At 35.4% G+C, this 25,900-nt stretch overlaps 1 protein-coding gene across 1 annotated transcript in view; it reads right to left on the bottom strand.

Annotated features, from left to right (window-relative positions):
• LOC118984127 (transmembrane protease serine 11C-like) overlaps positions 1 to 20,809 on the bottom strand; it is a 55,931-nt gene extending 35,122 nt beyond the window's left edge. Inside the window, exons 1-3 of the mRNA XM_037041886.1 lie at positions 20,670 to 20,809; positions 14,197 to 14,315; positions 936 to 1,054 (exon numbers count right to left, since the gene is read on the bottom strand). Of these exons, the coding sequence (XP_036897781.1) occupies positions 936 to 1,054; positions 14,197 to 14,315; positions 20,670 to 20,809 (378 nt within the window). The remainder of the gene's footprint in view (positions 1 to 935; positions 1,055 to 14,196; positions 14,316 to 20,669) is intronic.
• Positions 20,810 to 25,900: the final 5,091 nt, after the last annotated feature.

Below are 25,900 nucleotides of genomic sequence, written 5' to 3'. Positions count from 1 at the left end.
TAAAAAGTCTTATGAGGAGTGGGGAATGGAAAAGGGAGGAGAAGACAGAAAGTATGTTAAAGGCCATCTTTTTTTTGGATTGAGGGTTAGGTAAGAAAAATAACATTTTATTGGGACTAATATCTCTTTAAATAATAGCGGGAAAATATTTATGTAATTTTGAGTTCTAGGAAAGATAAGTTAACTATTAATGAAGTGTATTAAAATTTTCAAGAGGAAGAAATAGAATGGAAAAAAAATTAAATCAGCAATAATAACAAAAAGAAAGCAAAAAAATTTACTTAAAGCAAACTAGAGAAATAAAATCAAGTTAATACTTGTTACAATTAAAGCTAAAATATACTAATTTGTCTTCATGAAAGACTCTATCAAGTTGCATTAAACAAACAAAACTTATCTATTATTTAAAAGTATCATATTTGTAAATAAAGGTATGAAAGACTTCGAAGTGAACGTATGGCAAATAAATACTATACAATTAATGTGGAACCCAATTACAGTAGAATATACAGTAGAATCCAAAAATTAGATCCCAGAATATATGAGGATTTAGGATGTAACAAGGATAGCGTTTTAAATTGTTAGGACAGGCTGGGTTGTTTAATAAGTAGTGCCACCTCGACTGGCTATCCATACCTAAAATAAAATAAATTTGGGCACCTACCTTTTACTAAAACTATTTCCATGCATATTAAAACTTAAAAGTAGGGGAAAAATAACTCTCCAGGAAACTAAGTACACTTTTATTATGGGTGTGGAAAACATTTGAATCAAGACAGAACCTGATTCTCTGAAAGGGTTGACTATCCTACTTTTGAAATAGTGTGAATTTACAAATTATTAAATTCTAACTTGGATAGTGATTGCTAGGTTCTGGCACTTCTAAGGAAATTGGTGTTTAAAAAGACAGTTCATAGGAAAACATTTGAACTTACCAAAGACACTGTCTTTTCATTTAGATCCATATATTCTTGTGAGTATGGTTTTTCAAACTTGCTGTCATAGTCAATGTTATTGACTTTAAAGCTGATGTGACAATAGAAATATGTCTTCCCTGAGGAGAGAAAAGAAAAAAAAAAGTTCTTTGGTCATTGTGTAACTACTTTTATTCTTAAGGAAATCATGTGAAATACAATACTCTGATAAAATTTCAGATTTTTGGCATTTAAGAAAACTTGATTACCAGTCTCTGTTTAAATAATTTTGACAGAGGAATGTTTATTAAATGATAACTTTATCCAAGAATGTCATCAGAATTTTTAATGTAATATTTCAATGTGCTAGCTTTCAAGTTTGGGAAATCTGGAGACAGATTAGTTATTATGAGATGAGATTATATTGAAGTATAAATTATTATCTTAATTTTTGTGATCATCACAGATAACACTTAGGAAAATCTGTGGAGTCACAGATTTAATTATATGTGAAGTGTGTAGGAAATGGAAATGTATACAGAAGAAAGTAAAATAAGGTGTGATTTGTAAGTACTGCAAATTAAGTAAAGAGAACAAAGAAATCAAATCTACAACATTCAGAAAGTAAAGCAAAGGATAAAGTTGAAGGTAGTCTGGACTGTACTATTTTATTTAATTTATTTTTTATTATGTATTTTTTTAAATTTTTATTTTTATTTAATTCTTGTTCAAGTACAGTTTTCTGTCTTAATTTATTTTTTAAAAACAGCTAGTAAAAATTTATTGCAAAATGATAGAGGAATTTTTTTCTTTTACTAAATTTATTAGGGTGAAATTGGTTAATAAGATTATATAGGTTTCAAGTGTGTATTTCTATGATGCACAATCATACTGCATTGTGTGCTCACCATCCAGAGTCAAATCATCTTCCAGCACCATATATTTGATCCCCTTTACTCCTAATTACCCCCACCCCTTTCCCTCTGGTAACCACTGTACTGTTGTCTGTGTCTATGAGTTTTTGTTTGTTTTTCTTGTTTATTTATTTGTTGCTTTCATATCCCACATATGAGTGAAATCACATATGGTTCTTAACTTTTGCTGGCTGATTTATTTCACATAACATAATATTCTCAAGGTCCCTTTAAGCTGTTGTAAATAGTAGTATTTCATCTTTTCTTGTGGCTGAGTAGTATACCTATATACCATTGTATATAGGTAACACATCTTTATTCAGTTCATCTATCAAAGGACACTCAAGTTGTTTCCAAGTGTTGGCTACTATGAACATCACTGCAATGAACATAAGAGTGCGTATTCTTTGAGAATAAATGTTTTCAAATTTTTCAGGTAGATACCCAGAAGAGGGGTTGCCAGTTCAAATGGTAACTCTGTTCTTAATTTTTTGAGGAACCTCCATGCTGTTTTTCATAGTGGCTGTACTAGTTTGCATCCCCCCAGCAGTGAACAAGGGTTGCTTTTCTCTACAACCTCTCCAACACTTTTTATTACTTGTCTTGTTGATAGTCTTTCTAACAAGTCTGAGGTGGTATCTCATTGTAGTTTTGATTTGCATTTCCCTAATAGCTAATGTAGTTGAGCATCTTTCCATATATCTGTTGGCATTTGAATGTCTTCTTGGGAGAAATATCTGTTCAGGCCCTCTGCCCATTTTTTAATTGGAGCACTTGTTTGCTTGGTGCTGAGTTGTATGAGGTCTTTATATATTTTGGATATTAAACCCTTGTCAAAGCTGTTGTTTGCTAATATTTTCTCCTATTTGGCTGATTGCCCTTTTGTGTTTGTTGATGGCTCCTTTTGCTGTGCAGGAGATTTTTAGTTTGATACAGTCCCATTCACTTATTTTTGCCTTCACTTCTCTTGCCTTTGGGGTCAAATTCATAAAACGCTTCCTACAACCAAGGTCCATATGTTTAGTACCTATGTTTTCTTGTATGTTGCTTATTGTTTCAGGTCTCATATATAGGTCTTTGATCCATTCTGAATTAATTTTTGTATATGGGGACAAACAGCAGTCTAGTTTTGTTCTTCTTCATGTGGCTTTCTAGTTTTCCCAGCACCATATTGAAGAGGCTTTCTTTTCTCCATTGTATTTTCTTGGCTCCTCTGTCAAAAATTGTTTGCCTGTATATATGTGGGTTTACTTCTTGGTTCTCATTTCTGTTCCATTGGTCTGTCAGTCTGTTTTTCTGCCAAATCATGCTGTTTTGATTATCATCAATTTGTAGTATAATTTGAAGTTGAGGAGTATGAAAACTCTGGCTTCATTCTTTGTTTTTCTGGATTGCTTTGGCTATTTGGACTGTATTATTTTAACACATCAAATATAGTAAAAATTAAATTTTTTGGTAACTTTTCTCAGGTCCCATTGTACCCCTCTACTTCATAGACTGGGTGCAGGAGAGAGAGAGGAGAGAAGGAGGGGAAGGTAGGAAAGGGGAGAGGAAGGGAGGGGTGAGGAGAGGGTAAGGAAAAGAAAGAAAGAGAGAGAGAAAGGGAGAGAGAGAGAGAGAGAGAAAGAAAGAAAGAAAGAAGAAGAGAGAGAGAAAGAGAAAGAAAACAGAGGATAGAAAAAGATGGAAGAGTAAAAGCATTTTGTAACATTCTGAGAAAATTCTTCATGTCTGAGAAAATTATTTGAAGACATTCTCTCCTACACACTTACAAATAATCAAAAAAGTGGAAAGTAAAATAAGACAGCATTATTTTTTTGTATTAAATTATCACAGATGACAAAAACAATAAAACCCTGGCTGTGTTAGCTATTCTTAGACAAAAAAGACTTTAAGATAAAAAACAGTAACAGAGAGAGCCCTGGCTAGTGTAGCTCAGTGGATTGAGCACGGGCCTGCAAACCACAGAATTGTGGTTCAATTCCCAGTCAGGGCACATGCTGGGTTGCAGGCCAGTTCCCAGCAGGGGACTCATGAGAAGCAACCATACATTGGTATTTCTCTCCTTCTCTCCTTCCTTTTCCCTCTAAAGATAAATAATTTTAAAAAACAGTAACAAAGAAAGAAATGGATAAATTCTAAGAAGCACACAACTTTCTAAGACTTAATCACAAATAAATAGAAAATCTGAATAGACCAATGATGCATAAGAAGATTGAATTAGTAATCAAAAACCTCTCAATACAGAAAATCCAAGTAGCACATGGATTCACTGGTGAATTTTACAAAGTGTTTTAAAGAAGATTTGCTGTCAATCCTTCTAAAAACTGTCTAAAAACAGAAGAGGAGAGAACACTTCCAAACTCATTTTATAAGGCCAGCATTATCCTAATACTAAAGCCAGATAAAGATACTACAAGAAAACTACAAATATTCCTTATGAATATAGATACAAATGTCCTCCACAAAATACTAGCAAACTGAATTTAACAATACATTAAAAGGACTATGCACATTGATCAAGTTGGATTTCTTCCTTGGATGTAAAGTTGGTTTAATACATACCAGTCAATAAATGTGATATATCAATCAGTAAATGTGGACACCAAATTAATAGAATGAAAAATTTAAAAATCATATGATCATCTCAATAGATATAAAAAAACATTTGACAATATACAACATTCTTTCACATTGTAAAAATGCTAAACCCATTGGGTCTAGAAAGAACACACTTCAACATAGCAAAGGCCATGTATAACAAACCCATACCTAACCCATAGCTAACATCAGTGGTGAAAAGTTGAGAGTTTTTTCTCTAAGGTCAGGATTAAGACACAAATGCCCATTCTCACCACTTGTATTTAACATGGTACCTGGTCTGAACAATCAGGCAAGAGAAAGAAATAAAAGGCATCCAAATTGAAAAGAAGAAATAAAATGGATTGTATAATCTTATGTACAGAAAATCCTACAGACTCCACAAAAACCTTAGGACTAATTGAGTTCAGTAAAGTTGCAGGATAGAAAATCAACAAACAGGAAGCAGTTGTGTTTTTATACATTAACAAGGAAACATCTGAAATAATAGAGTTGTATGGTTGTATGTATTTAATTCAGTTAAATTCATTTTGTAATATATAAAGGTATCAAATGAGCTCATATGCAGTCAATGATATCTCAGTCAAGCTGAAAAAAGAAAATTTCCAAGGAACATTTTGTTGTTGTATATTTTTATTCATGTATTGTATGTGGTCTTATATTTCTATTAGAATATCAAGCTTGAGAATCTAGAGCACTGAGCAGTATTAGGTTATAGTAATTTGTTGAACTACTAAATAAATTTTAAACACTGAAGAGGAAAGCCAGTTTCTAGCTGCGATCCTTAGAGCACTGAGCCCTTAATTAGGTGGTATAGTGAGTGGTAAACGGAGTGAAAGGTCCTGCTGCTTTTGGAGGAGCTAAGAGACTATCATAATAAAGGATTAGCTCTTTGTAGGGGAAATGGAGTCAGTCAGGACCCCTCACTGGGCCTGATAAGCAGTATTCCCATAACATTGAGTGGGCCCACGTGCACAGCATCACGCTTTGTTATATGGTGTCTTGGCACCTGGCCAGCTTTGTGTGCACTCAGTACACGAGGGGGTCAGGACTCCTCACCAACACAGGGCTTGCGGCAGGGTGGACCCGTTTCCAGGGCTCCACGCGTTTTCTTCTGTCTGCCCAAATCCAGAGTGAACCTTCCCGGCCTTGCAAGGCTACAACACACTCTTCTTCAAATGTAGCTTAGATTTTGAGCAGAGAAAAATACTTATGACCTAGGATCTCTTTTAAGCATTATTTTCATTGTTTTTTTTTTTAATTTTCTTTATGGAGAAGTTATATTTTCAAATCCAGGTCACATTCTGGGCTAGGGTTGTGAGCTCCAGGGAGGACTAGATCCTGACTAATTATCTTCTTTGTATTTTAATATTTTTTGATTTCCAAGTGATTTTTAAATATTGATATATAATTGACATACAACATTATACTAGTTTCAGATATACAACATAATGGTTTGATATATGTGTATATTGTGAAGTGATCACCACAGTAAATCTAGTTAACATTCATCAAAGTGATATTATGCATATTGAAGTATAAGAAACAGGACTTATTTTGATAAGTGGCTCTCAGATCAGGCTTTCAGATTAGGACCACGTGTGGAGTTTTAAGAGCTTTCATCACCTGTGTCCTCTCCCACAAAGTCTATCTATTGGGTCAGAACATCAATGTTATTTTAATCAAATGCTCCAGGTGATTCTAAGGTGAGGTCAGGCTTAAGTATGAGGACTCCTGGGTAAATTTATGAGAACTGAGCTCAGACTTTGCTCCAAAGGGAGGCGATGGGACCTACTCTACGTGGGTTTGGTAGGGGCAAGTCAGTGCAGCCACATTGTCTATGCTGCAGCAGCATTTTTCGGCATCTGTGAGGAGACAGGTGTAGAGAAACTCAAAAGTGTGGTCTCCATGTAGGAACTTAGTTTTGCTGACTCTCTCTTGTGACAAAGGGCAGGGAAGGGTGAACTTTCCTGCATTTCAAGGCCCTTCTGCCTGTGGCTGTTGCGGTAGCAGGTGAAGGGTCTGTGCCAAAGCTATTAAAGGCATATACTCAAGATGCAGATGTGATTTCTCCACATAACCTTACCTGAGGAAGAAACCCAGAGAAGAGAGAGAAAAGGATGAAATGGAAGGTTCTCAGGTACGCGTCATGTCCTGGGTTAGGGGCTGTGCCCTCTTTTTGTTCTAATGTGCCATGGTTTTAGAACAAGCAAACATTTATATCTGTACCTCTGGTACTTCTGCTTATCAAGTGTGTTTTTCAGTACTTTAAAAAAATTCTCTAATTATGACAGTCAAGATTAGCTTTTTAGCACACTTCTCCCCAAATCCTAGTCCTTCTCCTCTCCATTCACACTTTAGGCATGCCTTGAGCAATTCTCTACAGCAGGGTGTCAAACTCATCTTCCCTGGGGGCCACATCAGCCTCGAGGTTGCCTTCGAAGGGTGGAATGCAATTTCAACTCCTTAACAGTTGAGGAGGAGTTACATTTATTTAGTACTAAAATTATGTCAGCCTTTTGAAGGCAACTGTGAGGCTGATGGGGCCCCCAGTGAAGATGAGTTTGACACCCCTGTTCTACAACTACTGAAAGTATTTCCTTTGTGACAGATCAACTTAGAAGATGAAACTATTCATCTCCAAGATTTCTGTGTGGCATCGGGTAGGGCCCTGGGGTATCAGTGAAGAAGGAGAATACAGTGTCAGGTCCTGTCTAAATGTCTCATCAGCTCTTTATGGACCAGAATTAACAAAACGCACATCTTACCAAGATGGTGTTAATGGCCCAGAGTAACTCACAAATTCCTGAGAAAGAAGGGTAATTAGAACAGATGAGCTCTCTAAACTGCTACAGACTAACTACTTAAATGCACTATTGCGTAAAGTGGGTACTTATTTGAATAAAAGTGATGTTTTATGTGATTTACTTGTTATTCTAGCTGATAATATCACAGCAGTTATGTGTCCTTTGGCAAATATTAGGTACCTGATTTCAGTTGTTCAGTCCATGTTAACTTTACTTGCTTGGTCAGGTGTTTTCTGCCAGATTCCTCCACTACTCCTCGTAGTTGTAAAAAATTATCTAAAAGTAATCTAAAAATGTTGTTCATGGAGGTAAATTTATGTTGAATTTTTTTTACAATGCCACGTGGCCTATGAGAAATATAATTTTTGTGTGTTGTCAGGATGGTACATACCTTGTGGGTTTATAATTAACTGATTCCTGTCAGTGTGTGTCTCCCTGTATGGTTTCACACCTAGCTCTTTTTCATCTACGGTGACTTATTTGCTCAAAGTGGTCTGATGGCAACCTATTGCTCCCATTCTTGGCTGCTGTTATCTTAGATTAATCATCTTATAGTTGTTCAGTTTGGTCCTTGGCTTCTCTTGTCCATGTCAAAGACTTGCTGAAAGTTGTTCTCAAGGTCAGGATTTCCCAAACATTCCTCCAGAGAGTCAAAGAGATGCTTTTTACAGAATCTATTAGAGTTAACAAACTTGGTACTGAAAAGACACTCTAGGAAAAGAACCTCACATATTTTTCACTTTGGCTCTTGAAAGCAAGAAAACAGAGCAAATAAGTTTGAGTTTTAGAAAGAATTATTTCTTCCTAAACTCTGATGTTTTTCCCTTTCATTTTTCCTTTCATTGAAAGTGAAGTTGCTGTTTTGAGGGCCAAGAGTTTATTACGTTAGAAATATTATCATGAAATTGTAGTAGAGAGAACATCAGGAAGAAAGATGAATTTTCTCTGCGCATATACAGAAATTTGACTGGCAATCTCGTCTGTTAATTTTCTAACTGATCACTCACAGCGTAATCTTTTTGAGACAGCATTTTAACCAGGATCCCGAGAGGGTGGGTGGAGAGTGGGGAACTCTGTTATTTACTGATATGATACCCTTTCTTCTCTTTTCCTGCAATGATATGGTTTGTGATTTTAACTGAGCAAATATTATCCAAAAATAAAAACTACACTTTCCTGCCTCTGTTACATCTAGGAGTGATCGAGTGCATTTAGGTTTAACAAATAAAATGAAAGGGAAAGTGGTATGTGCAAACTTCTGAGATATTTTCTTATTGAGAGAGGGCATGCTCTTTTCCTTCCTTTTCTATCTTTTTTTCTTGTCTGGCTGGAATGTGGACATGATAGTCGGAGCTGGTATAGTCACATTGGACATTGAGATGCTCTGGGCAAAGTAGGGCATGGTGGAGCAAAGAGGTGGAAGGAGCCTGGGTCTCTGTCATCCCAAAGTGACATACTGAACTTGGGTCACTGACCTCTGAATTTATTTGTCACTGACCTCTGAACTACGTGGGGCTTTTAAAATGACAATTTCCATTCTAGACAGCATCTTTGAGAGTGGACTTGTGTACACATACTGTTTTTAAAAAGCTTCCCAAGTGACTATAAAGTGCAGCTGGGGTTAAGATTCACTGCTCTAGACCAGGGGCCAGCAAACTATGAAGTCAAGCCTGCAGCCTGGTTTTAGGTGGCCTGTGAGACAAGAATGGTTTTTATATTTTTTAAAAGTTGAAAAAAGTCCAAAGAACATTTTCTGATATGTAAAAATTATACAAAAGTCAAATTTCAGTGTCCATGAATAAAGTTTTATTGGAAAACAGCCACATTCGTCTATTTACATATTGGCTACTTTAACACAATGACAGTAGACTCAAGTAGCTGCAATAAAGATTGTATGGCTCATCAAGTGAAAAATACACAGTATCTGGTCTTTTACAGAGAAAGTACGCTGGCTCTGCTATAGATTCAGAGCAATTTTAGTGCAAGGACTAATGGGAGTTAGTCCATTACTCCATTACTGCTCCATTACTGCTGTCCCCCATTATAGTGCCAAGCTCAGTACCTGACATTAAGTACAGAGTAGTCACCTGTGAATACTTGTTGAGTTGAATCTGTGTATAGTTTCAGGTACTCTTATTCTTTTCCCCATTTTATCTGTCATCTATCTATCTATCTATCCATCTATCATCTATGTATTTCTTAAAATGTTAACTAAATAGAATGTGACATTACCATTATATAAAGTCATGTGAAGCAGAGAAAGGGGGGTATTCTGCAATATTTGCTCGGTGCTTTGTTTTGGTCAGCTGTCTTGTTTAAGTAATTACTATCCCAAGGTAAACAGTAGCTATAGTGAGGAGATGGCTGGTTGCTTCCAGCTTTGGAATCTGGAATAGTGAGCAAGAAAATCTAAAATGATACTGAAAATTTCATTCAAATGAGGAGCATTGTAAGGTTGCCTATGTATGATGCCGCAGCATCTGGATAAAAAGTATACAATTCAGTTAGTCAGACCGAGATTTAGTTTATTTAGTCACAAATATATAGGTTATTTAAAATCTTTCTGATTTAATTTTTTAGTTCAGACAGATACTATAGCATCAGCTAGGTAGCCTTAAGCTGAAAAACCATTTAATGACTTTTAAAAAGGGAAAGGAAATAAAATCTAGGATTTAAGAAGCCCTATCAAAGTATTTTATACAGTCTCAAATGATTTCATTATTGCTTCTACAGATTTACTATGACTTGAGAAAACTTATCAAAACTTACTCATTGTTCTAATGCAGAAATATTTAACTTTTGATTATTCTCCTTCTTTTCAGAAGTGTTTATAGCCCACTAGTGTTTATAATGTCTGGGAAAGAGGTAATACTCTGACTAAGTCCAAGAGGAAGGTCTAAATATGTTGGAGCCCATAATAATTCTCATATGAGTAGTTTCTTCTAGGCCCACCAAAACTATCTACAGAATAAAACAAAAGTGGTAACTGTACACATATGCACAGATACACAAAAGCTGATATTTCAAACAAGTATATTTTATAAGATGTAATAATAAACCAAGTTTTTAAGTTTGTTAGTAATAAAAAGTTATATGGTAACATTACTCACAAAATATTCTCTCAATTTAGAAGTTAAAATACCCAGGTTTGCATAATAACCAGTATTTGAACTTGATATAAAGTTGAGAGTTCTCCCTCCCCAAGCTTTTTCATATTAGCCCTGCTTTTCTACTTTTTTTTACTTCATTAACTGGATTGGGACCCCTCTAAGTCCTTACCCAAATAGCTGAGGATTTGACAGGTAGCTTTGGTGTTCTAGGAACTTAGTACTGTCTAAAAATAAGGCCCTTCTAGGTTTCACTGAACTTTGAAACTCCCTTTCCCCTCCTTGCTGGAGGTGTGTCAGCTAGAGTTCGCGTACATGGATGAATGTAACCATTCCAGTTTGAGTTTACCTTTTCCTCAGCATTTACACAGCTGAAGATATTTCCCACTTTTTAAACCTGAGCTCTGATTACCAATCCAGGTGGCCTCTTGGACAGGGCCTAAGAGGATGGGGCTTTTTTTTCTGGGTAACCTATGTCCATTTCATAGGAAATATTTAGGCATTGTTTCTCCTAAAGACTGTGGCTGTTCAAACTGTCCACAGGCACCACTTCCCCTTCATTCCGTTAAACAAGCTCCAACTCTCTTGCCCTTTACATATTCCGGGTTTGAGTCAGACTTCAGTCTATGGTGTTCCTGAATCTGTAAGATTCTTTGATCAATTCTTTGGTCTCATTCAAAGCCATCTCTCAGCTTGACGTGATGGAGAAATCACATATCGGGGTGGTTGTAGCAGTAGGAGAAATTACAGCTCATCTATTTCCAATGGTAACCTCTTCAAATATATTCTTCTTATGTCCAATTCTTGGCACTTTTGTACACTTGATGAAAGGCAGCAGGTTCTGGGTCTATGTTTTGAGTGAGCATCTTTTATTCAAAGGCTTCTGCACACGTGCTATGACTAAGATTCTTGATCTGTTAGGGTAGCAGCTGGCCTGACAACCTACCTAATGACAGTGTTTGCACGAGTCATCATTCTGTGTCTGTGGGAGTGCGTGTGTGGAAGATGAGGCTGAGACAGTAGTGAATGTAGGGTGCTTGGGGAGATGGCCTCTGCTCCACAGTGTGCCATTCCTTCTCTCATTGTCAGTCTTTCCCCTTATAAATGGAAATAGATGTTTATTTAGCCAGACAGCCTATTTTCCAAATGTATTTTATTCAGAAAACACTATGTTTTAAAGGAGTAGTTCCCAACTGGTGAGCCCTAAATTATATAAGATAGGGGCATGATGGAGCAGGGATGGATGATTCCAGAGGGAAATATGTATATCCACACCAGGCATTGTTCTTCTATACTTAATAAACTGATTCTTATACATACATGTATTACTGATTTTCAAATATAGGTAGATGTAATTCATTATATACAAGTTTGTTTAAAAGCGTTACTGATAATTTAAGGGAGTTCCAGCCAAGACGGAGGCATAGGTAGAAACCTTTTGCTTCCTCACACAACCAAAAGGAGAAAAACAACCAACCTAAAATCAATAAACACCCAGAAGTGCCAGAAAATCAAACTGCATGAACTACATCAACCACAGAATTAAAGAAAAAATTAACCAGAACAACCAGACTGGTAAGGGGTAAGGTGGTGGATGGAAAGAAACCAAGGTGAGGCCTCGGACTGTGTGAATGGGTCTGGCAGGCTGTGTGGGAAGGGCTGACTTAAGGGGAAACAGATTCAGAGATGGCTATGGCCTAAGGCTGAGTGAAGAAACTCCCAGTCTTACATGAGTTCACTGGAAATCGAGCCAGAGACAAGCAGGGGAGCTGCATAGTTCCCTCTCTGGCCCCTCCCCAACAGGGAGCACTGCAGCACAGCAAGGAGGGTTGCCCCACCCTGGTGAATACCTAAGGCCCCTTACAACTTAACAGGTGCACCAAGACAAAGGAATAGGGCTCAAATGAAAGAACAGAGCAAAGCTTCAGAAAGAGAGCTAAATGAGGAGGATATAGCCAACCTATCTGATGGAGAATTTAAAACCCTGGTAATTAAAATGCTCACAGAACTGACTGAGCATAGTCAAAAAATGAAAGAACAAATAAAAGATACCCAAAATGAAATAAAGCAAAATATTCAGGGAACCAACAGTGACAGGAAGGAAACCAGGACTCAAAGCAACAATTTGGATCAAAAGGAAGCAATAAACATCCAACTGGAACGGAATGAAGAAAGAAGAATCCAAAAAAAATGAAGATAGCCTGAGAAATCTCTGGGACAACCTGAAAGGTTCCAATATCCAAATTATAGGGGTGCCAGCTGAAGAAGAACAACAGTAAGAAATTGAAAATTTATTTGAACAAATAATGAAGGAAAACTTCCCCAATCTGGCAAAGGAAATAGACTTCCAGGAAGTCCAGGAAGCCCAGAGAGTCCCAGAGAACTTGGACCCAAAGAGGAACGCACCAAGGCACACCATCATTAAGTTACCCAAGATTAAAGACAAAGAGAGAATCTTAATAGCAGCGAGAGGAAAGGAAAGAGTTATCAACAAAGGAGTGCGCGTAAGGCTATCAGCTGATTTCTCAAGAGAAACCTTGCAGGCAAGAAGGGGCTGCAAAGAAATATTCCAAGTCAAGAAAGGCAAGGACCTACATCCAAGATTGCTCTATCCAGCAAACCTAACATTTAGAATGGAAGAGCAGATAAAGTGCTTCCCAGATAAGGTCAAGTTAAAGGAGTTCATCATCACCAAGCCCTTATACGAAACATTAAAGGGACTTATCTAAGAAAAGGAACATCAAAAATATGCACAGTAAAATGACAACAAACTCACAACTATCAACAAATGAACCTAAAAAAAGAAAGAAGAGCAAGGGAAACAAAAACCAAGCAAACAACTAGAACAGGAACAGAATCCGAGAAATGGACATCACATGGAGGGTTCTCAGTGGGAATGGGGAGGGAAAGAATGGGGGAAAAGGCACAGGGAAGAGGCAGCATAATTGGTAGGCATTAAATAGACAGGGAGAGGTAAAAATGGTATAGGAAACAGGATTCAAAGAACATGTATGTACAACCCATGGGAGTGAACTAAGGAGGGGGGGATGCTGGGGAGTTGAAGGGTACAGGGTAGAGGGAGGATGAAGGGGAAAAATTGGGAAAACCATAATAGCATAATCAATAAAATATAATAAAGAGAAAAAAGAAAAGCACTACTAAGTTTGCAGTACAGTTTATTTTTATTTTCTTATTCAACAAAGTAATTTTCCTGTGGGAATGTAGATTTTTTTAAATAAAAAAGGCCCCATCCTTGAAAAAGTTAGGAAACAGTTGGTGAAAGAAAATCATAAGCACAGGGCACAGAGAACTTGGTGGAAAAAACTATTTTTATGAAAAACCAAACTTGGGTATCCGTACTTTTTTCAATTTATGAGAAATATGTAGAAAACTTTGTACTTTTTAAATCTTTCAGTAATGAAAAATACTTTAACTTTTAGGGAGAATTTTATGAGAAAGAATGTATAGAGAATAATTGTAGGTTTTGGAATAAAAAATCTTAGCTTAGAATTCTAGACTGTGGGCTTTTAGATTTGTTTATTAACTCGTTATCTCTTCAGAAAGTTATAAGTTCAACAATAAATACTATAACTACTTTATTTATTAATGTACTTCCAGCACCTGAATCTTTGCCGGGAATTTTAAAAAAGAGCATACACAATCTCCAGGTTCAGAATGCCCTAAGCCAAAGGTCACTAAAGAACAAAGACTGTAGTAAATGTTATTAACCATAAGAACTTNCCCCCCCCCCCCCCCCCCCCCCCCCCCCCCCCCCGCTCTCAAAGTTCCTAACTTTTCAACAATGGAAAGTTAAATCCATGTGACTGGAGAGCCAGGTGTCGTGAGTACTTACCATAAGCGATGAAATGGACAATGAGTCCGATGATTACTGCGGCGATCACCAATATTATGACACCCAGGGTAATCTTTCCACATCTTGTGAGTTTAATTTTTGTGTTTGACTCTGTTCTTCTGATGGAAAGAACAGTAAAGCAAGTGTTAACAGGAGTAAGAAATAGAATTCTCTTAGCAATAAATATACATTTGATGTTAAGTATAAAAGTATATATATATATATATATTTTACTAATTCTGGATTCAGTAGACTGCTGAGCTTGGAAACAACATGTAGAATTAGTGAATATAATAATTGGCCTGCTTATTTTTTAGCACATATGAATAATGACAGTAGTACTAAAATCAAAATTCATTTATTCAGCAAATATTTTAGATGGGCTACTATTCATTAAGCACAGTTTTAGAAATAAGACCTCTTTCCTTATGGACCTTACATTTTTACTGAGAGAAGATAGAGAACAAACAGTGTCATTAGTGAAATCCATAACTCTCAAAACAATATGAAGTTCTGTAGGAAAAATATGGCTACGTAAAGAAGATCTAGATGAGATTGCCAAGAGAATAAATGCAGATAAAGAAGAAGACCAAGAGGTGATCAGTGAGGCACTTCTATATGGAGAGGTTATAGAGAAGAGGAAGACCCAGTCAAGGAGACAGGAAACAACTGGTGAGAGTAGGAAGAAAACTAAGGGAAAGTGGTGCCCTGGAAGCCAATAGAAGTGTCTCAAGTATGAGGGAGGGAATCAACTGTGTCAGATGTTGCAAATGGCTCAAATAAGATGAACAAATGAACACAGAATATGGACTCTTGCCTTAGCATTATAGAGGTAATTGCTGACTTTGATGAAAGATGCTTTAGTAGTGGAGACTCCTTAGAATTTATATGAAAGACAGTAGTAAGGGACCTAGAGACAGTGACCATTGACCTCTCTTTAGGAGAGTTTGTTGAAATGGGAAGTGAAGAACTAAGACTATCCATCGTGAAGAAAATGGAATAAAGAGAAGTCTTATTTTATCATGGAAAAATTTAAAGTATACATGAAAGTAGAGAAAATAGTTTAATGAACCTCCATATGACTATCACATAGATTTAAGCGCTATGAATATTTTGCAACATTTCATATATTTTTATGACTATTTTAGAGTAGTTACAGAAAAATATTATGTCATGAAATTGACCCCTAAATATTTTCCTTTAAAAAGTAAGGGCATTTAAAAATGTGACCATTGTCATGCTTAATGAAATTAATAATAATTCCTTAATATCTTCTTATAACAAGTTCATATTCAATATTTCTACTTATCTTTAAAATGTATTTTATGATTTTTATGTTGAACAAAAATCAAATCAAAATCTCCCCATTATACTTGGTTATTATATCTCTTATATCTCTGTTAATCTAGAATAGCTTTTATATTCACTCTCCTTTTGTATTTTTCATGACACTGACTTAAAGATACTGGATCAGTTGTCTTATGGAATGTTCTACCTACCAGAAGACCTTTCTTTATTTTTTTCCAAAACATTTTAATTAAAGGTTTCATTTTGTGAATTTAGACTTACATACAGTGTATGAAATAATCTCTAGAGAAATTCCTTGTACACTTTACCCAGTTTCCCCCAATGGTGACAACTTGTAAAATAATAGTACAATATCACAATTGGGATATTTACGACACAGTCAAGGTACTTAACATTCCCATCACCACAAGGGTCCCTCATGCTGCCTTTTTATAACCATATCCATTTGGTTCCTGCCTCCTTTCCCTTCTTAACCTCTAAAACCACCAAATTGTTCTCCTTTTTTATAATTTTGTCATTTCAAGAGTTTATATAAATGGAATCATACAACATGAAATCTTTTGAGTTTTATTTGTTTTCACTTATCAAAATTCTCTGGTGATTCGTTCAAGCAGTTCTATGTATTAATAGTTCTTTAAAATATTAAGCATTTTTGAGAAATAATTCCCAGTATAGATATGTCACATTTTGTTTAATTATTTACTCAATAAAGGACATGTGGATTGTTTCTACATTTTGGCTGTTAGGAATAAAGCTTCTATAAAACTTGCTACGAACAAGTTTTTGTGTGGAAATAAATCTTAATTTCTTTGGGATAAATGTTCAGAACTGTAATTGCTCAGTCATATGAGAGTTTTATGCTTAATTTTTAAGAAACTCTGAAACTGTTCCTCAGAGTGGCTGTAACATTTTATATTCTTCCGACACATGTAAGTGACCCAGTTCCTCTGCATCCCTACCTACATTTTTTGCTATAATGACTTTTTATTTTAAATATTCTGGTAGCTATGAAGAAATATCCTGTGACTTTACTTTTCATGATGTTGAATATCTTTATGTGCACTTATTTGCCATTTGTATATTCTCTAAAATGTCTATGTCTTTTTCCTTTTTTTCTAATTGCGCTTTCTTATTTAGTGCTGAGTTTTAAGAATTCTTTATACATTCTGGATCCTAGTCCTTTGTGAGATTTATACTTTGTACATATTTTTCCCCAGTTTGAAGATTGTCTATTCATTTTCTTAACAGTATTTCACAGAGGAAAAGCTTCAAGTTTTGATGAAGTCTGATTTCTCATATAGGTCTTTTGGGTCATGATTTTGGTTTTGAATCTAAGAGCTCTGCCTAACCCTAGTTAGATGGCAAAGATTTTCTCCTATATTATTTTTCTTAACATTTTGTATATTTTACTTCATAATCTACTTAAAATTATTTTTTTAGAATTAACTTTAACTTGGATCTTAGATAAAAGGCCAAGAAGCAATTCAAATTAATTTGTATATACAAATATACAAGATAGGCAAGATACTTAACTTGAGGTTATTTTTTGTTCTTTGGCTGTTTTCTTGCTCAAGTGCCACTTGCCTAAAAGAGCATCTTTCCTCTCTTGAATTGCTTTCGCACCTTTGTCAGAAATCAGCTGGATATATTTGAGATTGTTTCTTGGTTCTCCCGTTTCACTGATCAATGTGTCTCACCAGTACCACACATCTTCTTTACTGTAGCTATATAATAAGTCTTAAAATCAGGTAGACTGCTTTCTCCCACTTCATCTTTGTCAAAGATGAACTTTAAATAATTGTGTCTGTATCTAAATAAAAATCTTGCTTAGGTTTTTTTTTTTTTTAGATTTCATTTATTTATCTTTAGAGAGGAAGGGAAGGAGAGAGGGAGAGAAGCATCAGTCTATGGTTACCTCTTGTGCGTCCCCCGCTGGGAACTGGCCTGCAACCTAGGCATGTGCCCTGACTGGGAATTGAACTGCAGTCATTTGGTTTGCAGGCCTGCACTCAGTCTAGTGAGCTACACCAGCCAGGGCTAATTTTCACAAAAATCTTGCTTAGGTTTTGGTAGACATTCAGTAAAACTATATCAGTCTGCAGATAATTAAAATCTTTACTGTGCTAAGTCTTTCAATCTATTATTATAGTATGTCTTTCCATTTTGTTAGATCTTTGATCTCTTTCATCAGTGTTGCACCCTGCAGATAAAGTCAATTCTTAATATTTCTACAGAAATATGATGTCCATGAACTTTTGGGGTCTATAATAAAAAAAATTTAAAAACCTAAAAGACGTATCACTATGTAAAAATTTAAGAGAACACTTTTTCCCAATCTGACCAACTCACTTATTGAGTATATAATAATGTTTACATGTTTTTAAAGATTATTTATTTATTTATTTTTAGAGAGTGGGGCAGGGAAGGAGAAAGAGAGGCAGAGAAACGTCAATGAGCAGTTTCCTCTTGCATGTCATCCACATGCGACCTGCGACCTGGCCTGCGACCCAGGCATGTGCTTTTACACTGGCCTGCGACCCAGGCATGTGCTTTTACACTGGGAATTGACCCAGTGACCCTTTGGTTCTGCAGGCGCTCAATTCACTTAGCCACACCATCCAGGGCATTATTTACATTTTTTTGGGAAAGAAAACTGGCTAATGATACCGTAAAACCCTGGGAACTTAATTTCCTATGATGAATAAATTATTCTAAAACAGCTTTTTCCATACTCATAGGTATATATCATGTATCTGTGTATTTTACTCAACACAATTTGCTATGGAATAAGACTCAAAAATGTTATAAATTGATTGTGAATTTTTATGTAGCAAATATTTAGAGTACATTTTTCTATTCTCAGCCATGTCCTTCTGATTAAACCATACAAAAACACTGCATTTGTAAATCAAAAACTTGAATATTGGCAAATTTTATAATAATTGACTTATACACAAGTAAACTTCATTTATTATTTCTCTTTTTTATTTGTCTAGATGGTGATGTAACTACAATGAGAGATACATAACTTTTTGGAAGTGGAACTTTGAAAATTGCCATTCTAGTTTTCTAATTTTAAAGAAGGAAAATTGTAAAACAATATGTTTGCTTTAAGTCATTTCAAATCTAGGGAACATAACATGAATTCTAGGTAGCTATTTCTCCTCTGGTTATTATTAGTATATTTAGTGTTTGGTTTAGAGTCAAGATTAGGTTTTGTTTCTGATCTTTTTTTTTTTAGGGTGATGGCTATGTTTTCAATTTTTTATTGTTGTCCAATCACAGTTGTCCCACCTGTTCTTCTGTTGTTTTCCCCTCCCCCATCACTCCTCCCACCCCCCTAGTGAACCCCCATTTTCAGTGCCCATGAGTCCTTTATTTATATCCATTGACTTGCCCCTTCCCCTTCTTTCCCCTGTTACCCTCCTCCCACAACCCCTGTAAAATGAAATCTCATAAGCCACTCAACTCTCACTTATCTTTCAGCCAAAATCTAATATCATTACACTGACTTATCCATCTTAATTCATAAATGTAAAATTATGGTAATAAATAAAAATTAATTTAAAGGCAAGTGAACTGAGTGTTTATTTCTATCATTCTCACCTGAGTTTTGTAAGATTATATATGTATATATAATAATATATAATATACAATAATATACAGTAATATATATATTCTTCCTACTTGCAAAGTGTTTAATTGATCTGAAGTTTTCCTCTGTGTGTATATATATGTGTGCATAGGTGTATATTTCTAGTTTTAAAGGGAAATTCAACTCTGTCACTATTTAGGTTGTTTACAATGTTCTTTAAAAACAATTTCAAACACACAAATTCTATTTTTCTCAAAATGTTATTATGTAAGATGTTGGTGGGAAAATAGACTAATTATTTAACAGAACTTGAGTCTTAGGAGAGAGCTTAAGGGAGAAATAGAAAAACTTGTTTTGATCTCAGCAATTTGCCATAATTTCCCTAAGTGTTATATATTTTTATCAAATATATCATGAAGCCATTTAGGTAAAACAATGATACGATAATAATGATATCAAGGATTATTAGGGATTTCAGAAACAGTGGCTTTGATAGTGAGTTCTACTTAAAAATTATTAATTCCTTTAGAGGATGAAGCAAGGGTCTGATTTCTCATATATTTTTATGGAGCAAAAGGAGCATAGCAAGGTAATATGAAGGGCATAGAACATATTACTTGGAAGCCAAGATTAAATAGTTTACCAGCTTTAAAAAAAAATAAAATGATTAATAGAAACTTCATTTGACGGAAAAGATTTCAGAGGTTCTCTTATAGCTGATGAAACTAAATATTGCAGTGAATGTGTAAAATGGCTGATTATTCACAATGTTTATCAGGAAGGTACATTCTGCTCAATATTATACTCTACTTGGAGTGCAGTTGTTGGCAACTTACGAAAATCAGAAAAGTTGTCTAAAATTTTTATTAAAAATATATGTTAAGCTCAAAAGATTTATCAAGGCCTGCATTTTCCAGGAAAGACTGTAATGTATATGTGAACATTTGTATTTGGGAGTGAGTTTGATTACATTAAGAATCAAAAGATAAACATTATTTGCTCATCTTTGTATGCTATGTAATAATGGTCAACACACTTCTTTGACTTTCAGGCAATTCCTGTCTGACCATATGGCACTGCTAACGGGAAGCTGTTTCCAATTACAGGGTTAAATTGTGCCACTAAAAATGTATAGCAGTGCGGCATTACAATGTTTCAATAATAAAAATGAAGACTTAAACTTCCTGTAGGTAAAATAGCATGTTATAAACACAAATATTGTCTCTGTATCAACATACAGTATTAGAAATTGATGTAACTATCTTGTAATCTTTACATTTTCTAAGTGAAATTATATTTTTAAAAGTAAATTCCCCCGTTTTTACTTCAGCAATTTCAGCAATTATACATATATTTTCATGAATGGCCCAGTTGTGACGGTAAGATTTTTCACAAAAAATTCGCAAAACAAATTCTAATGATTCAAGTTTATCAGTCTTACTCATTTTGCTTTTCCTTTGCGATTTATATTGCTCTCATTTTCATAAAAAATTTGAGAGTATAACCTTGTTTTTAAGAACTTTAAAATACAAATAAAGCAACATTAATTTTGTCCCTTCAGAAAGCTGACCTTTGAAGCAAAGGCAGGCCATCCTGCAGCCCAGCCCTTCTCCCCAATCCTACCTGCTCCACAGGGGAGTCCATGCCAGCTTCCTCCCCGGAGTTTGCTCCTTTGCCATCTTCTCCTCGAGTGCTGCGGTGCACAGTCATTCTCCATCTATTTAGCTCACAACATCCTGTGACTTTTATGTGTTTTATGATAATATAATAATAATAATACTTACCAAGTTACACAACTTTTCATCTTCAAAGTGCTTTCTGAACACTTGCTAATTAATTTTACATTAGTAAAACATGAGCTGTGTAGGTGCTGCTCCAAAAGTAATAAATAATCACTTGACCCAAGTGGAGGCAAAATTTAAAACTCTCAGCTGTTGTGAGTGAGCAAGCCATAGGGTCACTGGGTTTGAGAAGGACAGTGAGCCTTTACCGAGGTTTTGTCTTTGGTGAATCTGAAGGTGAGCAACTGTTCTTCTCACTCCTTTGAATCCACTTCCCCCAAAGCTGGCAGTTTCCTTATTACTTTTTGGTGGAAGGCCCATGGCTGTCCAAGCTCTAACCCTCCATTAGGATATGAATGCTCTCCAACTCATAATGCTCTTGTCTCTTTCAAACCCTATATCATCTTTTGATGAATTCCTTTCTGAAATTTTTACAGTGACCCTAATACTAGTGCACGTTAAAGAATTTTATATTCCCTGAAATCCAAAGGGTGTTAATTTTTTATTACAAAATATAAAGGTTTAACTAGTAATTTTCCAAAGTTTTGGATAGCAGTGTGGTTCTTGGCAGCCAATTTAGATATCAGTGTGGAGACTAGATAGGACACACCCTAGTGTTGAGATTGCCATGTGATTAAAATAATCCTGACTTGCTATGTGAATTGAGTTATGCTGGAGGAGAAGGCTTCCTTGGGTAACAGTCTTTGTTAAAGAGACTCAACCTTATTATATGATCAAGTACAATCATTATTCTACCTAGGCAAAACATGTGAAAGAAAAGATAATCAGAAAAATATTTGTACTAAAACTAAAAAGAATCATAATGGTATTTCTTATATTATTAATAAGACCTTGATCAGATATATTTACATACTTAAAAACTTCCAATTTAATTATATTTATTTGAGCATTCTAGGCTGTATGCTTTTACCCTAGTCTTCAAAAGATCTAATTTGTTCTCACTCTCATTTGTCTGTATAGCTTACTTAGCTTTCAAGGTTAGCTCAGTCCTTACTTTTTCCATGTGGCCTTCTCAATCTATACTGTTGTACCATCTGAGGCTCACATACTCATGGGATCTTCCACCAAAATCTATACAGAGTTTAGGGTACATAAGACCAGGGATCAAATAATAAAATTCCTAAGTTTTTGTCTTAGAGTGGTCTTTGGTGATCAAGAAACAAAATATTCTAATAAAGGACAGCTTTTTCCTTCACTGATGAAAATTTATATTGAATAAATAATCTGTGAGACATCCATACAATGGAATATGAGTCACTACTAAAAACAACAAATGATCAAGCCATGAAAAGACATGGAAGGAACTTAAATGCGTATTTCTGACTGAAAGAAGCCAATCTAAAAAGGCCAGACACTATACAATTCCAACTATATGACATTCTGAAAAAGGCAAAACTATGGAGACAGTAAAATGACCAGCGGTTGCCAGAAGATAGGGGAGCGGTAAGAGGAATAAATATGCGAATCACAGAGGGCTGTGGAAATAGTCTGTATGATACTATAATGATTGGTACATGTCTTTATATATTTGTTCTAACTCATACAATGTAGAAAACTGAGAATGAACAATGAAGTAAACTAGGGACTGGGGGTGATTATGATTTGTCTATGTAGGTTCATCAGTTGTAACAAATGAGCCACTTCGGTGAACAATGTTGATAATGGGGGAGGCTGGACATGTGTGGGACAGAAAGTATATGGGAAATTTGTGTCCCATTCTCTCAGTTTTGTTGTGAACCTAAATCTGCTTTTAAAAAATAAGGCTTTTAGCCCTTGCTGGTGTGGCTCAGTGGTTGAACGCTGGTCAGCAAATCAAACGGTCACTGGTTTGATTGCCAGTGGGGGCACATGCCTGGGTTGAGGGCCAGGTCCCCAGTTGGGGAGGTGCTCCAGAGGCAACCACACATTGATGTTTCTCTCCCTCTTTTTCTTCCTCCCTTCCCCTCTCTAAAAAATAATAAATAAAATCTTTTAAAGATAAATAAAAATTAAGTGTTTATAAAAAATGTGTTACACACCTACTTTGGCACTACATTAATTAATCAATTATAAGTTATATCCTAAGGTGAATATAATCTTACATTGAAGACAGTCAAATAAACTGGTGTTTAAAACACGACAAGATAAACCATAGGCGGAACATTCATGGGGTGCTATGTGAATACGGAAGTGAAACCAAATCCCACTGTTGTGGGAAGGAATCAGAGAGGAGTACGCAGAGCATGTGATATCTACCCCAAGACCTGAAGGTGAACAGGAATATAATATTTCCACAGGTGAGGCTAATGAGTCAATCAGCCCAGTAAAAAGCAAGATAGAGCATCGTAATTTTGGGTGATTGAAAATTACCCCCATGAAATTTGACCAAGCTATAGAGGGTACAGGAGTGTGTGTGTGTGTGTGTGTGTGTGTGTGTGTGTGTGTGTGTAGGGAGGGGAAGCTGATGGAAGATGAGGGAGAAGTAATAAATGCAGTGCTAATGAAGAGTTTAAATATGGTTAGGTTGACTCGTGGTGAAAATAATCCTGACTGGCTATGTGAAAAAGAGATTGGATTATGGAGCTGGAAAGAAACAGCCTTTCACTCATTCATGTGGAAGGGCTTTGAATTAGGGCAGTGAGATTTCTACACTCAGTTGAGACTTGATATCGCTTAATGATTGATTGGATGTAGGGGTTATGGAGTTGAGGAGTCAAAAACAACATTGATGAATGCTTTTATGAATGTATAATTTTGACAAAGGCACCTATGATACCTTGGTATACAATACAGCAAACAGTGTGATAGTGGCTCACTTCCCAGCTTGTTAAACAACTTCATCTAAGCAGTGTTGATAATTGGTCCTTTGCACCATAAATTCAACCACCCTTGGGTTGCAAACAATGTAGTTGACCCTTGAAAACACAGGCTTGAATTGTGTGGGTCCAAATATGCATGGATCTTTTTCAATGGATCTTTTGGTCTTTTGTACCTGCAGGTTTGGTGACCAGAGATTCAACAAACTGCAGACAGGAAACAGATTTTTGCATTCACAGATGGGGTTTCCCAATGATAACTGATTGAGTCAATGGACCCAAAGCCTGACTGTAGTTCAGATTTGGGGAGCCAAAAGATTTATGTGAATTTTCCATCGTTCTGGGGTTGGCACCACTAACTCCCCTAACTCCCATCTTGTTTAAGGGTTAACTGTATTTTCAATTCACAGTTAGGAATCTATGGTTGGGCATTCAGAAATATTGTTTTAGATTCTCGATTGGTTTTGCTTGAATCTGCAGATGAGAAACCTGAGGATGTGATGGATCAAATGTATTGAAAAAAATTTGTGTATAAGCTAGGCTGTTCAGTTCAAATCTTTGTTCTATATTTTACTTTTATTTTCTTTATTTGCATATTACAACTCTAAGCATATACTTTAAAAGCTATCACTAAAAATCAACCAAAAACTATTGGCTTAAAGTGAGAAAGGTTTAAAAACTAATTTTTAAATGAATATTAACTGATGCATTGAAATATAAACTATGGTACATTTCTGCTAAGTAGAATTCCATTGTGTAAATGTACCATAGTTTTTTTTTTTTTCTAATCAACAAAATGAACAAGCAAGCAAAATATAACCAGAGCAGAGACATTGAAATTGAGAACAGGCTGACAGTGACCAGAGGGGAGAGGGCAATGGGGGAAAAGGGTGAAGGGTTTACAGGAACAGTTAAAAGGACACATGGCCAATAACAAGGTGAGGGGATTGGAGACAGGAAGGAGGTGGGGAGGACTGAGGAGTGGGGGATTGAGGGAAAGGCAGATAACTGTACTTGAACAACAATAAAAAATAAATAAGCATTTAATAAACAAGAAAAATATAAACTAAATGAAATCTTAAAGCCTTCGATAATTATCATGAAGCAGAATAAAATGACATTAAAATATAAAGTGAATAAACCATAATGCAAAATTATTTTATATGTTGTTGAGAGGATAGAACTGGAGGTTGACTCACAAGCTGGACTCCAGCAATCAGAGGCTCCTCACCTCCACCCCTGTCCTTGAAATGTAAATTCTGCCCACCATTCCCATAGTGGGAACCATCTTCAAGGGTGCGACCTTGAGAGCATCTGAATTGAATACGTACTGAACCCAGTTAAGGTATAAATTTTTAAGATTCTAGTAGGTGGGTGTGGAGATTTGATATTGCTGCTGCTCAAACCAAGCCTTGTAAGTTCCCTTATTAAACCTGCCTCCTACAAATCTAGAGTTATTTCTGTCTTTCTTTCATCCCTCCTTGCCCTCTGTGTACAGGGGCCAAGTTATGAACCAACAGTTATGATTATAAACCAAGTAAAATTTTAAATATATATTTAGATGTGAACTGGAGGAAAATATGAGAAAGTAAAACAATTATTGTTGGTTATTGGCAGTGTCACTGATTTTGTTAAAGCTTTTAATTCCTTCCCATTTTTATAGCATTGTCTACACAATTCATTCTTTTAAAATGAAGAAACTTTAGGGAGGTATTTTTGGCCTATTCATTTAAAGTCAGTTTTAATATTTCATGTGCAAATTTAAAGTAGATCTCTTTTAAAGGTATAAAATATATGTTATGTACTTTCCTACCCAGTTTTCAAGTAGAAAACATGAAATGAAGAGAAATTTTGTAAAATCACAAAGGCTAAAACATAAATATATTTGAATGTTTAAAAATGCAATTTCAAAAAAAGAAATTTCATTTGTTTTTAAACATAAGTGAGCTATTTTAGAAGACATTGTTCAGTGTAAAATATTTTACTTAGAATACCAACAAGTTAATTTAAAACTACATGAAACTCAAAATTTGAGAAACAGTATTATGGATTTTCTCAATGAGTACCTATGTGTACATTCATTGATAATTCATGCTTTAATTGTTTTTGTAAAATTGTCTAACTTATAAAAACAACTGTATTGGTATTGGTTAAATTCTTTAATTATTTTTACCTGAGAATATTTTCTTTAATTTATTGGTTAA

This window comes from Sturnira hondurensis, unplaced genomic scaffold (assembly GCF_014824575.4).
Source record: "Sturnira hondurensis isolate 20B ecotype Veracruz unplaced genomic scaffold, ASM1482457v3 Scaffold0000566, whole genome shotgun sequence".
NCBI classification, from domain to species: domain Eukaryota; kingdom Metazoa; phylum Chordata; class Mammalia; order Chiroptera; family Phyllostomidae; genus Sturnira; species Sturnira hondurensis.
The sequence above is the reverse complement of the archived record's forward strand: the minus strand, read 5'-3'. Positions and strand labels throughout refer to the sequence as shown.